At 42.2% G+C, this 18230-nt stretch overlaps 1 protein-coding gene across 16 annotated transcripts in view; it reads right to left on the bottom strand.

Moving 5' to 3' along the window:
* Positions 1 to 18230, bottom strand: part of LOC106582631 (receptor-type tyrosine-protein phosphatase T) — a 591582-nt gene that overhangs the window by 96400 nt on the left and 476952 nt on the right. For all 16 annotated transcript variants that reach the window (XM_045705237.1, XM_045705245.1, XM_045705240.1 and 13 more), the window contains one exon: positions 867 to 954. In XM_045705237.1, the coding sequence (XP_045561193.1) occupies positions 867 to 954 (88 nt within the window). The remainder of the gene's footprint in view (positions 1 to 866; positions 955 to 18230) is intronic.

Raw genomic sequence — 18230 nt, 5'->3', positions numbered from 1 at the left:
AACTGTTTTTACAATTATTTACAGAAAATATAGAAATGATTAGATCCCAGAATGACAGTGGCTGGCACCATACTAGCATTTCTGGTCAGGAGAGACTTGAGGCAACTACTCTGAGACCGTCTACTACTTCCTTTTTTCCCTTTCAGCAAATATCATGTTAGTCCCTCCTTGATACTATTGCTCACATGAAGACCTCCGCCTGCCCCTTGGACGTGGTCCCTACTAGACTACTGAAAGATGTTATGTGGCTTATTTGACTATGAGCAACTTATTTAAAGTTGTTCATACTCACTTCACAGCACGGAAAGCGCTTTATTGAAAGTCAGTAATGACCTTCTGTTGGCTTTGAATGCTCGATTCTAGTTTTTTGGGATCTCAGTTTGACACTATTGATCATATTATCCTTGTTGACTGGCTGGAGAGGTGGGTGGGAATATCTGGCTGGTTCAGGTCATATCTGACTGGTTCAGGTCATATTTATGTGGCAGACGTTTCTCAGTGAGCATGAGTGGTTCAGTATCATCCCCAGCACCTATTCACTATGGTGGAATAATTGCAATTATGAACAGTTTGTTGGATGTGGTGGTCAAAGGATAGGGTGGAGTCCAGAATGGGGGCAAGGTTGCGTGTGTAGGGGGAGGGAGAGACAATGGTGTCAATCAATGGTGAGGGTGATGTAGCCAACTTTGCTAAGTGTGGTTTTGGTGCCTATGAACCCACATACCCTCCAGTCTGGTGATGTCAAAGGCGGCCTCAGGTCAAGCAAGTCTACCATGAGAACAGGAGACTCCTGAGCTCTGAAAAGGCTTGGCAAATACACCAAACACCCTTGTCCAGCTCAGTATCAGTGTCACTTCAGTACTCACAAGCGATGATGTTGCCATATCGGTTCTTGTTGCGGTTCTCATCCTTCTTGGCAGTCTCCCATGGGGCCGCCTGTCCTTCCGTCAGACCCTGAAATCACATCACACACTATCAAACATTGCTGCAGGCCAGAGTGTGCACACAAACCTGCACACACACACGCACACACACAGTGAAAATAACAACCTTGCTGTCAAAATAACAACTTACTTGAGAACATACAGTAAAACCATTCTATAGTATACAACCGCTAACATTGGAGGAACCAGTAAGCAAAAGGGTTGTAAGATGTAAAACAATGATTACTGACATAACTTTGTTATGATACAGTGAATTGTAGCATAACAAGATGAAAGTGTTAAGTGTTAAAAAACAGTCAATAAAAAAAAGTCAATACTACTTGAAAGGTGCCATTCCTTCAGCCACAAACTCTCTCTGTTTGAAATGTTTTGATTTGTTGACTCAAAGAACTTGTAGATGAAAAGAGTCTTGCTCACTTTTCACTAATGGACCCTGTTAGGACTGGCCTGCTAACCATATACTGTATATTGAATACCTCATGACTAGGCATATCAGTATATCATAGGAGGCTGGTGGGAGGAGCTGTAGGAAGACAGGCTCATTGTAATGGCTGGAATGGAATACAGTGCATTCAGAAAGTACTCAGACCCCTTGACTTTTTCCACATTTTGTTACGTTACAGTATTATTCAAAATTGATTAAATATTGTTTTCCCTCATCAATCTACACACAATACCCCATAATGACAAAGCGAAAACAGGTTTTTAGAATTTTTAGCAAATTCATAATAAAAAAATTAAAAACAGATACCTTATTTACATAAGTATTCAGACTCTTTGCTATGAGACTGAAAATTGAGGTCAGGTGCATCCTGTTTCCATTGATCATCCTTGAGATGTTTCTACAACTTGATTGGAGTCCACCTGTGGTAAATTTAATTAATTGGACATGATATGGAAAGGCACAAAACTGTCTATATAAGGTCACACAATTGACAGTGCTTGGCAGAGCAAAAACAAAGCCATGAGGTTAAAGGAATTGGCCGTAGAGCACTGAGACAGGATTATGTTGAGGCACAGATCTGGGGAAGGGTACCAAAAAATATCTGCAGCATTGAAGGTAACCAAGAACACAGTGGGCTCCATAATTCTTAAATGGAAGAACTTTAGAACCACCAAAGGCTCTTCGGAGAGATAGCCGCCTGGCCAAACTGAGCAATCGGGGGGGGAAAGGGCTATGATCAGGGAGGTGACCAAGAACCCAATGGTCACTCTAACAGAGCTCCAGAGTTCTTCTGTGGAGATGGGAGAACCTTCCAGAAGGACAACCATCTCCGCAGCACTCCACCAATCAGGCCTTTATGGTAGAGTGGTGTCACACCCTGGCCATAGAGGGTTTGTTCTCTATTTTGGTTAGGCCAAGGTGTGACTGGGGTGGGCGTTCTATGTTCCTTTTTCTATGTTTTTGTATTTCTTTGTTTTGGGCCGAGTATGGTTCCTAATCAGAGGCAGCTGTCTATCGTTGTCTCTGATTAGGAATCATACTTAGGCATCCTTTTCCCGCCTGTGCTTTGTGGGATCTTGTGTTTGTGTAGCTGCCTGTGAGCAGCCCAGAACGTCATGCTTCGTTTTCATCTGTATTGTTTTGGTGAGTTTCATATTTATTAAACATGTGGAACTCTAAGTACGCTGCGCCTTGGTCTCATTCCAACAACGAATGTGACAAGTGGACAGAAGGAAGCCACTCATCAGTAAAAGACACATGACAGCCTGCTTGGAGTTTGCCAAAAGGCACCTAAAGGACTCTCAGACCAAGGTACAAGGTAATTGAGGTAGATACAGTTGAAGTCGGAAGTTTACATACACATAGGTTGGAGTCATTAAAACTCGTTTTTCAACCACTCCACACATTTATTGTTAACAAACTATAGTTTTGGCAAGTCAGTTAGGACATCTACTTTGTGCATGACACAAGTAAGTTGTCCAACAATTGTTTACAGACAGATTATTTCATTTATAATTCACAGTATCACAGTTCCTGTGGGTCAGAAGTTTACATACACTAAGTTGACTGTGCCTTTAAACAGCTTGGAAAACTCCAGAAAATGACGTCATGGCTTTAGAAGCTTCTGATAGGCTAATTGACATCATTTGAGTAAATTGGAGGTGTACCTGTGGATGTATTTCAAGGTCTACTTTCAAACTCAGTACCTCTTTGCTTGACATCATGAGAAAATCAAAAGAAATCAGCCAAGACCTCAGAATTTTTGTTGAAAAAAGTCTGGTTTATACTTGGGAGCAATTTCCAAACGCCTGAAGGTTCCACGTTCATCTGTACAAACAATAGTACGCAAGTAAACACCATGGGACCATGCAGCCGTCAGGCACTCAGGCAGGAGACGCGTTCTGTTTCCTAGAGATGAACCTACTTTGGTGTGAAAAGCGCAAATCAATCCCAGAACAACAGCAAAGGACCTTGTGAAGATGCTGGAGGAAACAGGTACAAAAGTATCTATATCCACAGTAAAACAGGGCCCTATATCGACATAACCTGAAAGGCCGCTTAACAAGGAAGAAGCCACTGCTCCAAAACCACCATAAAAAAGCCAGACTACGGTTTGCAACTGCACATGGGGAAATGGAGAAATGTCCTCCTGTCTGATGAAACAAAAATAGAACTGTTTGGCCATAATGACCATTGTTATGTTTGGAGGAAAAAGGGGGAGTCTTGCAAGCCGAAGACCACCATTCCAACCGTGAAGCACGGGGTTGGCAGCATCATGTTGTGGAGGTGCTTTGCTGAAGGAGGGACAGGTGCACTTCACAAAATAGATGGCATCATGAGGCAGAAAAATTATGTGGATATATTGAAGCAACATCTCAAGACATCAGTCAGGAAGTTAAAGCTTGGTCACAAATGGGTCTTCCAAATGGACAATGACCCCAAGCATACCTCCAAAGTTGTGGCAAAATGGCCTAAGGACAACAAAGTCAAGATATTGGAGTGGCCATCACAAAGCCCTGACCTCAATCCTTTAGCAAATTTGTGGGCAGAACTAAAAAAGTGTGTGCGAGCAAGGAGGCCTACAAACCTGTCTCAGTTACATCAGCTCTGTCAGGAGGAATGGGCCAAATTACCCAACTTATTGTGGAAAGCTTGTAGAAGGCTACCCGAAACATTTGACCCAAGTTAAACAATTTAAAGGCAATGCTACCAAATACTAAGTGAGTGTATGTAAACTTCTGACACACTGGGAATGTGATGAAAGAAATAAAAGCTGAAATAAATCATTCTCTCAACTATTATTCTGACATTTCACATTATTAAATAAAGTGGTGATCCTAACTGACCTAAGACAGGGAATGTACTAGGATTAAATGTCAGGAATTGTTTAAAACTGAGTTTAAATATATTTGGCTAAGGTGTATGTAAACTTCCGACTTCAACTGTATGTACATAGAACTAGGAATAAAGTGACAGATAGTAAACCGTGGCAGAAGCGTGTATGATGAGTCAAAAAGGTTAGTGCAAAAAGGTTCAATGCAGATAGTCCTGGTAGCTATTTGGTTAACTATTTACCTAACTATTTAGCAGTCTTATGGCTTGGAGGTAGAATCTGTTTAGGGTCCTGTTGGTTCTAGACTTCGTGCATCGGTATCAAAGGGAACAGTTTTTGACTTGGGTGGCTGGAATCTTTGACAATTTTTAGGGCCTTCCACAGACATCGCCTGGTATAGAGGTCCTGGATGGTAGGGAGCATGGGCCCTGTGATGTACTGGGCCTTCCGCACTACCCTCTGTAGCACATTACCCTCAGTCAGATACCAAGCAGTGATGCAGACAGTCAAGATGCTCTCAATGGTGCAGCTGTAGAACTTTTTGAGGATCTGAAGGCCCATGACAAATCTTTTCAGCCTGAGGGGGAAGAGGCATTGTCGTGCCCTCTTCACGACTGTATTGGTGTGTTATGACCTTGATAGATCCTTAGTGATATTGGCACCGAGGAACTTGAAGCTCTCAACCCGCTCTCGGCTCTCCATTTCCTGTAGTCAGTGATCAGCTCGTTCGTCTTCTGTATGCCCACTGTAACGCTTTTAAAACACTTGTTTTGATTGTCAGTGTACTACCGCGTCAGTCATTTGATGGATGTACTACTCAACAAAAAGAAGATGGCTTTTAGTAGATGTTTATGACTGAGACATTGAGAAGGATGAAGATTCAAATATACAGTTTGTCAGAAGCACTGCAATAAATATGAGCTGACATTATATATCATTTTTTTGTATTTAGTTCTCTGTTTTGTTCATCCAGGTTCACGTTTTTTTTAGTTTTTTTTAGGTTTTCGTTCTCAAAATCACAAAATTGGATGTTGTAAGTAAAATCTTTTACATTTAGATTTTTGTCTGTAGTTACCCTTTAATTGCAAGAGTGCACCAGCCAGGGACCGTTGTTTGGTTAGCAATGTTTCTGTAGCGCTCATGTGATTGCAAAGTTTGCAAAACAAATGGCCACTGGATTGGTGCAAATAATCATGATATCATTCTGCCAAAATTGAGAAGGTTTTTGGGAAAGCCTTTCCATTTACTGGAAGATGGTTGTCATTACATTAGCATCAATGCTAATGGCTACACAAGGTGGTAGACAAACAGACAGGGGCCTTCCTGTTTACATTTGCTTAATTAACTAGGCAAATCAGTTAAGAACAAATTCTTATTTACAATGACATCCTACCGGGGAACAGTGGGTTTAACTGCCTTGTTCAGGGGGAGAACAAAATGTTTCACTGAGTCACTGATGCATTTTGTTAACCTCTTGGCGTTCCCCTAGGATAGGGGGCGCTAAAGCGATTTTTGAAAAAAATTCGTGCCCATTTTAAACGGCCTCCTACTCAAACTCAGAAGCTAGGATATGCATATAATTAATACTTGTGGATAGAAAACACCCTAACGTTTCTAAAACTGTTTGAATGGTGTCTGTGAGTATAACAAAACTCATATGGCAGTCAAAACCCCGAGACAGATCGAAACAGGAAGTGGAACTTCATCACGTTGCCTATTAATCACACCGTGAGTTCATTGAGCACTTCCTATTGCTTCCACTAGATGTCCCCAGTCTTTACAAAGTGGTTTGAGTCTCCTACTGTTAAAACTGAATGAATGAGACGCTGTGGAACGTGGTCACACGGAGAGGGCCATCACCATTATGACGCCGACGCCCCTGGTTACCCTCCCCTTTCGAAACGTTTTGAAACACAATGCAATCGTCCCCCTCGAATCTTATTGGCTCTCTTGTTGAAAAACGTCCTGAAGATTTATGTTATACAACGTTTGACATGTTTGAACGAACCTAAATGGGAAAAAAATGCATTTTCTCGAAATGGCTGTCCCGTGGCCGACGGAAGTTTTGGAGCAGCCTTCAGACGCGCTAACAAGAACAAGCTCTTGGAACATAAAGGAGTATTTTTTTCGAACGAAAATACATTTGTTGTGGACCTGGGATTTCTGGAAGTGCTTTCTGATGAAGACAACCAAAGGTAAGGGATTATTGACAATAGTATACAAGACTAGATGTGATATGCGATTGTTCCAAGATGGCGCTGACCTGTAACGTTAGCCTATTTTTCAGAGTATCGCATCCCCTTTCATCGCAAAGTATGATTATCCAATAAAGTTAATTTTAAATCTGGCATTACAGGTGCTTTCAAGAGATATTCGTCTATAAATCTTAGAATGACAATATTACATTTGAAAAATGTTTTCGAATAGTAATTTAGTAAATTGTAGCTCTGTTTCATCGGATGCATTTGAGGGGAAAATAGTTAGTCAACGTTATGCACCGATGTAAAATGCTGTTTTTATATATAAATATGAACTTTATCGAACAAAAGAATGCATGTATTGTGTAACATGATGTCCTAGGTGTGTCATCTGATGAAGATTGTCAAAGGTTAGTGCTGCATTTAGCTGTTTTGTGGTTATTTGTGATTCATGTGGTTGGTCGGAAAATGGCTATGTGGCTACTTTTACGATATACTCCTCTAACATAATCTAATGTTTTGCTTTTGCTGTAAAGCCTTTTTTAAATCGGACAACGTGGTTCGATTCAGGAGAGGTGTATCTATAAAACGATATATAATTTGAATATATATATTTTTTTTATTATTACATTTTGTTATGCTAATGGCGATATGATTTTTCGCTGGATGTCCGTCCCGAGGCCGCACAGGGGTTAATGTCTTATGATAATGTTTGGCAAATTCATGAATGTTCTACTAAGTTCAATACATATTTGAATATTATTGAATTACGTTTTAAATTCTGGATTCCGTGAATCTGGCAATGTTCTCCGATTTTATAGGGGCCTAATGATATCCTATGCAATTTCACAAAAATGTAGTTATGTCCTTCTCTAGATACACTCAAATGTACAGAGAACATAAAGTGCAATGCAACTAAAATGGAGTTGTTTGTCCTTCGCTGGATAATCTCAACTGTACAGAGAATGTAAAGTGGCACGCTTGACGGCTGAAATTGGCTAAAAAGAGAGTGTTTGTGTGGTTAACAGGCTGCTTGCTCAAGGGAGGCCATATGGACTGTGTGCTATTTTTGCATTCCTGTATAAAAAACATAGGGGCAAATCTGTCACCGCCGCCCAATTAATGCAGAATTGTCCTTTAGCATCCATTAAAGGATATCTATGCTAAACCGCCGATACAACAAGCTGTCTCTTGCACAGCTTCACTTGCAGACAACAACATACCGTTTGACCCATTTTCCAGACGTTGATTCCTCATCGCCCAGTCCACTGAAAAATGGATTTAACGTCTAGCCCCCAAACAGGGAGTTTATTATTAAGGTCAAAGGTGAATGCTTTCAGAGGGAAGTCTGTAATCCACTTCCCCCGATTACTTCCTGTTAGAGCTGTAATATCCTGTTGCCCATCTCTGTCGTGATTGGCCGTGGCATAAATGGCTCTCTCTCTGCCCTCTGTAATAACGCTGGCAGCCGTGAGAGTAAAGACCCTGAGAATTCTACTCCATCATGGCACATCTGTCTTCTTACTGAGCGTGAAATAGAGCTACTCGCCAACACTGGCTCAGGTCCACACCACTCAGAAACTGCACTGACAGATATACCGTACAGCAAGACACACTCAGGGTGATTGATGGGTACATTCTGTTTCTCTATATAAATTGTAGACCCCCCCTTCAAATTAGTGGATTCAGCTATTTCAGCCATACCCGTTGCTGACAGGTGTATAAAATTGAGCACACAGCCAGGCAATCTTCATAGACAAACATTGGCAGAAGAATGGCCTGTACTGAAGAGTTCAGTGACATTCAATGTGCCGCCGTCATAGGATGCCACCTTTCCAACAAGTCAGTTCGTCAAATTTCTGCCCTGCTAGAGCTGGCCCGGTCAACTGTAAGAGCTGTTATTGTGAGGTGGAAATGTCTAGGAGCAACAACGGCTCAGCCACGAAGTGGTAGGCAACACAAGATCACAAAACGGAACCGCCGGAACTGTTTGTCGGGAGCTTCATGAAATGGGTTTCCATGGCCAAGAAGGCGCACACAAGCTTAAGGTCACAGTGGAAATGCATTCTCTGGAGTGATGAATCACGCTTCACCATCTGGCAGTCCGACGGAAGAACCTGGGTTTATGGCGGATGCCAGGAAAACACTACCTGCCCCAATGCATAGTGCCAACTGTAAAGTTTGGTGGAGGAGGAAAAATGTTCTTTGGCTGTTTTTCATGGTTTTCTAGGCTCCTTAGTTCCAGTGAATAATAATCTTAAAGCTACAGCATACAAAGACATTCTAAACGATTCTGTGATTAAGTGAGTTTGAACAGGGTATGGTTTGGGGAACGCCCTTTCCTGTTTCAGCATTACAAATTAAATAGCATTAAATAGTTTGTCGAGATTGGTGTGGAAGAACTTGACTGGCCTGCACAGAGCCCTGACCTCAACCCCATCAAACACCTTTTGGGATGAATTGGAACGCCGACTCCGAGTCAGACCAACATCAGTGCCCGACCTCACTAATGCTCTTGTAGCTGAATGGAAGCTAGTCCCCGCAGCAATGTTCCAACATCTAGTGGAAACCCTTCCCAGAAGAGTGGAGGCTGTTATAGCAGCAAAGGGGGGACCAACTCCATATTAATGCCCATAATTTTGGAATGAGATGTTCGATAAGCAGGTGTCCACAATGGAATAAAGCAGTTAGTTTGTGTGTTGGCAGGCTGACGGCAAGCACCCCCTGAAAGAAACAGCCAGGACACAGCCGGAACAAAGCAAGGCCAAATTTACAGGGGCATCTCTTAAGCTGTAAAATCAGCCTCTGAACATCATTGTTGCACCAAAATATTAATTAGAGAGCAGAGATTTTTGTTTTGTTTTGCAGATATACTTACTACAAGACTCAGAAGTTACTCTCACAAATAAACTGCATTCCCACATGGATTTCTCCTCTTGCACCCAAAAATCTTGCTCTCCGAATGGCAATATTTTACTTCTGTATAATCATCACTAGTTAACACAGCCACAAAGAGATCATTATTATGGCTAAACCCCACCTATTTCAACATTTATCTTAAAATATTTTAAACCTAACCCTAACCTTAACCACATTGCTTACATTATGCCTAAGGGACTGAACGTTATTTAAAATAAGGGTTACAGAGAGAAAATTGGACCTCTCTGAAGTGAAAATGGATGGCCCTCCCTTCAGAAAAATATATTTTACCTAAGCCCTCCCTGAACGATTGAAAAAAAACAAGTGACCTTCCCCTACAGTATACCCAAAATAATAGTTAAAACAAAGTGGATAGTATAGAACATGACTACCGTTTACCCTCACTTCTTGGACAGACCAGAGCCTTAGATATGCAGTTTTAGAATGTGTTCTTTGTCCTGTCATCATTGCATGGCAACACAGGAATTTTGATAGTGCACAAGGCTGCGGGCCAGAAGGTTGTGGGTTTGCAGAACACCATGGACAACAGTAGGGGTGGAAAGTTCTCCATTATAAACTCAGCAAAAAAAGAAACGTCCTCTCACTGTCAACTGCGTTTATTTTCAGCAAACTTAACATGTGTAAATATTTGTATGAACATAACAATATTCAACAACTGAGATACAAACTGAACAAGTTCCACAGACATGTGACAAACAGAAATTTAATAATGTGTCCCTGAACAAAGGGGGGATCAAAATCAAAAGTAACAGTCAGTATCTGGTGTGGCCACCAGCTGCATTAAGTACTGCAGTGCATCTCCTCCTCATGGACTGCACCAGCTTTGCCAGTTCTTGCTGTGAGATGTTACCCCACTCTTCCACCAAGGCACCTGCAAGTTCCCAGACATTTCTGGGGGAAATGGCCCTAGCCCTCACCCTCCAATCCAACAGGTCCAAGACGTGCTCAATGGGATTGAGAGCCGTGCTCTTCGCTGGCCATGGCAGAACACTAACATTCCTGTCTTGCAGGAAATTATGCACAGAACGAGCAGTATGGTTGGTGGCAGTGTCATGCCAGGGTCATGTCAGGATGAGCCTGCAGGAAGGGTACCACATGAGGGAGGAGGATGTCTTCCCTGTAACGCACAGCGTTGAGATTGCCTGCAATGACAACAAGCTCAGTCCGATGATGCTGTCACACACCGCCCCAGACCATGACGGACCCTCCACCTCCAAATCGATCCCACTCCAGAATACAGGCCTTGGTGTAACGCTCATTCTTTTGACGATAAACGCGAATCCGACCATCACCCCTGGTGAGACAAAACCGCGAATCGTCAGTGAAGAGCACTTTTTGCCAGTCCTGTCTGGTCCAGCGACAGTGGTTTGTGCCCATAGGCGACGTTGTTGCCGGTGATGTCTGGTGAGGACCTGCCTTACAACAGGCCTACAAGCCCTCAGTCCAGCCTCTCTCAGCCTATTGCGGACAGTCTGAGCACTGATAAAGGGATTGTGCGTTCCTGGTGTAATTCGGCCAGTTGTTGTTGCCATCCTGTACCTGTCCCACAGGTGTGGTGTTCAGATGTACCGATCCTGTGCAGTTGTTGTTACACGTGGTCTGCCACTGCGAGGATGATCAGCTGTCCGTTCTGTCTCCCTGTAGCGCCGTCTTAGGCGTCTCACAGTACAGACATTGCAATTTATTGCCCTGGCCACATCTGCAGTCCTCATGTCTCCTTGCACCATGCCTAAGGCACGTTCACGCAGATGAGCAGGGACCCTGGGCATCTTTCTTTCGGTGTTTTTCAGAGTCAGTAGAAAGGCCTTTTTGGTGTCCTAAGTTTTCATAACTGTGACCTTCATTGCCTACCGTCTGTAAGCTGTTAGTGTCTTAACGACCGTTCGACAGGTGCATGTTCATTAATTGTTAGTGGTTCATTGAACAAGCATGGGAAAGAAACAGTGTTTAAACCCTTTACAATGAAGATCTGAAGTTATTTGGATTTTACGGATTATCTTTGAAAGACAGGGTCCTGAAAACGGGACGTTTCTTTTTTTGCTGAGTTTAGTAAAAGCATGGCATGAATCCATCATCATATTTGCAGGTCCAAGAAATTTTTTAATAAACATTTTATGCAACTCTGTAATTTTACATATTAGCGCAAACAAATTACCGGAATTAGGGGCTAAGAATGGACAGAGAGATAAGCGTATTTGTCCATCTCATCATATATTTCTCTAATGCCAAATCAGTGTCTCTTGTTTGCAACGAAACTGTCCCTGTTTGCAAATAATTAAATCAGATAAATACATCATGGGCAGGAAACATATTGTTTTTAATAAATTAAATTATAGTATAAGCAAGCTTCTCATTTTTGCGGTCTCCTTCTCAGACTGAATAGAATATAGGCTATAGGCTAGTCCACACGCAAGATTTGGGACTAGGTCTAATCGACAACAAGAAATTCTGAAGAAACTTTTGACTCTCCTCCTGAACTAACCCCGTAGCCCTACCCAGCACAGCAATTGGTTAAGAAGCACACCACCAAAAACTTTGCAGCAAGACCAGAGCATGCCGGGCTCAGGGTTGGAATATCCAATGCGGTGTGTAATGCAGTCTAGTTTTATTTACACCATCCCGACAGCTATTTTAGGAATATAACTTGATCTGTGCTTCTCTGAATATGCACTTGGTAGCATATAGCCTGTAGGCTATGGATCATTTGATAGAGATCATACTAAGTAGCTTATAGGTGCAATTGATATTTCATGCACAGCGGAGAATCAGAGATGAGGGGTGGCATCAATATACAGTGCATTTGGGAACTATTCAGACCCCTTGACTTTCTCCACATTTTGTTACGTTACAGCCTTTTTGTTTTACTTTTTTCATCAAACTACACACAATACCCCATAATGACAAAGCAAAATGTGTTTTTTTAAACAGAAATATGACATTTACATAAGTATTCAGAACCTTTAAAAAGTACTTTGCAGAAGCACCTTTGGCAGAGATTACAGCCTTGAGTGTTCTTGGGTATGACGCTACAAGCTTGGCACACCTGTATTTGGGGAGTTTCTCCCATTCTTCTCTGCAGATCCTCTCCGGCTCTGTCAGGTTGAATGGGGAGCATTGCTGCACATCTATTTTCCGATCTCTCCAGAGATGTTCGATTGGGTTCAAGTCCGGGCTCTGACTGGGCCACTCAAGGACATTCAGAGACTTGTCCCGAAGCCACTCCTGTATTGTCTTGGCTGTGTGCTTAGGGTCGTTGTCCTGTTGGAAGGTGAACCTTCACCCCAGTCTGAGGTCCTGAGCACTCTGGAGCAGGTTTTCATCAAAGATCTCTCTGTACTTTGGTTCGTTCATCTTTCCCTCGATCCTGACTAGTCTTCCAGTCCCTGCTGCTGAAAAACATCCCCAAGGCATGATGCTGCCACCACCATGCTTCACCGTAGGGACGCTGCCAGGTTTCCTCCAGACGTGATGATTAGGATTTAGGCCAAAGAGTTCTTGGTTTCATCAGAACAGAGAATCTTGTTTTTCATGGTCTGAGTCCTTTAGGAGGTGCCTTTTGGTAAACTCCAAGCGGGCTGACGTGTCTTTTACTGGGGGGTGGCTTCCGTCTGCCCACTCCAGCATAAAGGCCTGATTGGTGAAGTGCTGCAGAGATGGTTGTCATTCTGGAAGGTTCTCCCATCTCCACAGAGGAAATCTGGAGCTCTGTCAGAGTGACCATCGGGTTCTTGGTCACCTCCCTGACCAAGGCCCTTTTTCCCCGATTGCTCAGTTTGGCCGGGTGGCGAGTTCTAAGAAGAGTCTTGGTGGTTCCAAACACCATTTAAGAATGATGGAGGCCAGTGTGTTATTGGGGACCTTCAATGCTGCAGAAATTGTTTGGCACCCTTCCCCAGATCTGTGCCTCGACCAAATCCTGTCTCGAGCTCTACGGACAATTCCTTCGACCATAAGGCTTGTTTTTAACTATGACTCATTGTTAACTGTGAGACCTTGTATAGACAGGTAATGGAGACCACTAGGCTTTTTGAAAGTTTCAACAATCTAGGAATATTTATTTTATACCCTTCCCCAGATATATGCCTTATCACAATTTTATCTTGAACATCTATGAACAATTACTTGGACTTCATGGTAGAGTTTCTGCTCTGACATGCACTCTCAATTGTGGGACCTTATATAGACAGGTGTGTTTCTTCCCAAATCATGTCCAATCAATTGAATTCACCACAGGTGGACTCCAATCAAGTTGTAGAAACATCTCAAGGCTGATCAATGGAAACAAGATGCACCTGAGCTCAATTTTACGTCTCATACTGTAGCAAAGAGTCTGAATACTTATATAAATATGTTATTTCTCATTTTAAATGTTAATACATTTGCAAACGTTTCTAAAATCCTGTTTTTGCTTTGTCCTTATTGGATAGTGTGTGTAGATTGATGAGGACTTAAAAAAAAACTATTTTAGAATAAGGCTCTAACGTAACAACATGTGGAAAAAGTGAAGGGGTCTGAATACTTTCCGAATGCACTGTGTAGCCTAATAAGCAACTCATTCTCAGACACTGAGAAATATTGAAATTTCATCAACCTCCCCTGGACTAGATTAAAAAAAATACTAAACACTCCCCTTGACTGAAAATGAAAAGGCATGGCCCTACCCCATGTTCCTGCAGGTAACCATTATGTAAATATCAATCCGTCCCTAACCCTTACCTTAAATTCATAATTTTTCAGTAGAGAACTTAACCAACCAACTAAGTTGATCAACTATGATTTCAATATTGAAGATGTTTTATTGCCACATAGACCAAATAGGGGCAGTGACCCTACCCCATGTTCCTGCAGGTCACCATTATGTAAATATCAATCCGTCCCTAACCCTTACCTTAAATTAATTATTTTTCAGTAGAGAACTTAACCAAGCAACTAAGTTGATCAACTATGATTTCAATATTGAAAATGTTTTATTGCCACATACACCAAATAGGGTCAGTGAAATGGTGTTTTACAGGGTCAAAGTATAGTTATTTGGTCTTCTGTTATTAAAGCAGGCTATTGATTAGGCAGGCTAGGTTAGCTAGCTAATGTTTAACCACATAAAAATGATCAGTATCTTTGGTTTAACCAAGAGCATTGTAGCTAGCTTGCTATTTTAATGAGGGGTTAGTAGAGAAGGAGGACTTGGAAGACCAGCATTACTGGGAAAGTGGGATCAGGTGTGCATAAAGGGGATCAGGTGTGCATAATGATGGTGGCAGGAGTGCGTAGTGCTGGGCAGCCTGGCGCCCTCGAGCACCAGGGAGGGAGAGCGGGAGCAGGCATGACACCAAGCTAGAATGGGGCCTGCGTCCAAACTAATACCCAATGTAGACTAAATATCCCAAGCAGGGCTACAGCCACTCTGGTTTGGGCGTCCTCAGCAGAACGGTGTCGCCTGGTCACATGTCGTTCTGGGTTACACTGCGCAAGAGCTGGTCCATGGAGTTCTATGAACATCAAGGCAGACACAGAGTGAATATTTTAATTTTCTCATCATTCTAATTGGCCAAAGTGATCAAGCCTCCGACGGGCCTCCGCAGTGCACACACACTTAGCCTACAGTTCTTCATCAATCTCGCCACCATCAGAGAGAATACAGGGTAATTAAATACAATTTATGTAGAAAGTATCAGAATGAATTTTCCAGAAATATTTTTACCAGCTCCGTGTATTTTCAAATTGGAAAAAAGTGAGGGAGCGGCACACCTCTGTGTTCCAGCAGCATTAGACCCCTGCCCATAACTTAATAATTAGTGGTTAAGTGGTTACTGAGAGTTCCTCTAATTGCTTTGACGTTGTATGGAGGCATTGTTCAATACAGAGCCATCCTGACTGACGGGTGGCATGGATTGGTATAGCTCGGCTCAGTCCCACATAGTATGTTATCACTAGTTGCCTCATTTGATACAGCAGCAGTCTTAAAATTTACTGTAACCTTGAATACAAAACAAACTTTTCAACTCCAATTGAATTCTGCATATGACATTTCCTGACATCGCATTTTTACTCTCTCTCTCACTGCAGTTGTTCTCAGGAGACGGGTCAGTATGTGTGTAGAGAAAATATGTCTGACAAGGTGGATTCAGGCTTCTACTTCATCGCCCTGGACCAATATACCTACAAGGCGGGGGATACCAAGTTAGGACCTGTGAGTCACCAGTAGTCTTGACGTAATGTTCTTCCAACGGTTTTGGGGTCATGGGTGTTCCCAAACTCATCTTGTGCCTTACACAACTCAGTACATACACTACCGTTCAAAAGTTTGGGGTCACTTAGAAATGTCCTTGTTTTTGAAAGAAAAGCAATTTTTTGGTCCATTAAAATAGCATCAAATTGATCAGAAATACAGTGTAGACATTGTTAATGTTGTGAATGACTATTGTAGCTGGAAACGGTAGATTTTTAATGGAATATCTACATAGGCGTACAGAGGCCCATTATCAGCAACCATCACTCCTGTGTTCCAGTGGCACGTTGTATTAGCTAGACCCAGCTAACTTTAGTAAGTAGATTCCACTCAAGGTATAAAATAGCTATTTCATTTATTTCCCAATTACTTTTGCTTATATATCAAGTTGAAGCTGGTTTTACCAAGTCGTTTGGTGCTTACTTTTCAAGCTGGCTAGCAAGCTAAACAGACAGCTCTGAAGTGCATCTGTGATGTCATGTACCCAAGAAGACTCAACCAACCACACGACAACACTGGACTGGCCAAGGGCAAGCATTTGTTAGTTCATCCATAACACCAGTGAAAGTGACCAAACTAATGTTTCTAGACACGCACCCACCTCGATGCCCCCTCCCCGCTAGCCTGAAATCCAATCCAGAAAAAATATAAATTGAAACCCAAAGGTGTCAAGACAAGTGACTGTTGTTGGTTGACAATGATGATTTTAAATGGTTTTACACATTTCAACCATGTTTCCTTGCATACAGATCTATATTTTTGTATTCATGAATTAATTTTTGATCTGCAGCAATAATATTCTGCTCGCCCAAAGTCACACAGTCCGCTCGCCTCTGTTCTCTCAACCAAATTTCTTTGTTCTCAACTGGTCTGTGCGCTCGCGGCACCCATCCTCTGTTCGCGTGACCCATCCTCTGCGCTCTCGACTCAGTGTTTGCTTTCTCAATGATGTTTCATCTTGCTCGACAGTGCCATCTCATGCGCAATGGACTTTAGAGGCTGATTTGACGAGATACTCCCTTGACAGATAACAGCATTCACAGCGGAAGCCAGACGAGAGCTCACAAACACTGGGATCAAAGGCAGAGAATGTAAGAAGTTCAAGATACAAATGAATGGCTCAGTATTGCAGCCTTCAAGACACAGACAGTGCAAGAGAGAAAAGAGGGAAAGAGAAAACGGTCCTCATGAAACATGATTAAAACATGTTGCTTTGCCACTCTTGGAGGAGAGAGTGCCCCAGGTTACAGCTTGGCTTTTGTGATTCCCTCTGTGTTCAAAACTGACGATAATACAAAGAGGCGGATGCTTGCTCAAGAAAGTTCAGCCAGTCAAATTTTTCCTTTCATTTAAGTTCTTACTATGTGCAGAGTAGTTCAGTAGTTCCAGTCTGGTGTGTATATATACAAGCTATATGCTATCATTTCTTAGCCCATGTTAGCTATGGGTTCAGGAGTCAACCCTAATTAGGAAACGTGTAAATAATAAATTAATAAGGCAAGAATGTATAAAAACAAATATAGCTAAATACTCAGAGTTCAGATTCCTTTACAGCTAGGCTGCAGAGTAAAGGGTTGTATTAATTAGGGGTTCAGCAGTGAAGCTGGAGAAACCCTAATGTATTTGTTGGCGTTATTATTATTATTCCAGTTCCGCAAAAAGTTTGTGAAAATATGTAAATTCCTGTGAGATGGTAAGTCCTAGGTGGGTGCAACCTTGCTTGGGTCACACCCTCTCATGCGATGCCACGCCAATTGGCCACATGCTGGTGCTTTAGCAAGCAAACGTTGAAAGCTCACACCCCTCACCCTGTGTCGTGAAATTTGGTACATAGGTCCCTCTCCTTACAAGGAACACATTTCCCTGAAGGAACCATGAAGTCCGCCATTATGGATTTTCCGCCACTTAGAATTTTCTATAAAGACTTAAAACACTACTTTGGTACTGAATGACCGATCTGTACAAACCTTGATACATGGCATCAATACATCTATGGACTAAAGTCTCTCAAGGTATTATTTTCCAGGGCAGTATGTCAAACAACAAACATTCACGTGGTCATGGTCTGGCACATAACATAAATCTGACACAGATATTCGTATTCGGATATATAACACTGTCAAGACTCAACATATGCAAGGACATTCAGATTGACCACATGGTGGTGCTACAATAGGCACATGTTTATATCTCTTGATCAGTTTATATCTCTTTTCAGTGATGAAAGTTGGCACACATGCTCAGGGATATGAGTCTAGCTATCCTGTAAAGTGTGGTTCAGTGTGGCTGCATGGTGGCACTGTTGGACGGAAAAAAACATTCATGCAAGTTAGTTGACGGCCATATTGTTTCAGCTAGTCTTGAAATATATTTGGTTTGAATATGTGTATCCATAGATGCTATATAACAAATTTGGTGCTGATCAGTCCAGTGATTCTGGAAAAGACGCCATTTAATTTAGTGAACATCATTAAAAAAATGTCAAAGATACATCAAACGCATATTTCATGGTCAGTTTGATTTTGAGTTCTGATATTTGGCAAGTGTGGTAAACAGTACAATAGTAGCTCATCCTAGGGCAATGTGTCCAATTTGTCATGATGGTGGCACAGTAGGCCCACAGCTGAACCCCGGCATTGCT

The sequence above is a fragment of the Salmo salar genome, chromosome ssa22 (assembly GCF_905237065.1).
Source record: "Salmo salar chromosome ssa22, Ssal_v3.1, whole genome shotgun sequence".
NCBI lineage: Eukaryota > Metazoa > Chordata > Actinopteri > Salmoniformes > Salmonidae > Salmo > Salmo salar.
This window is presented reverse-complemented; position numbering and strand designations above follow the sequence as displayed.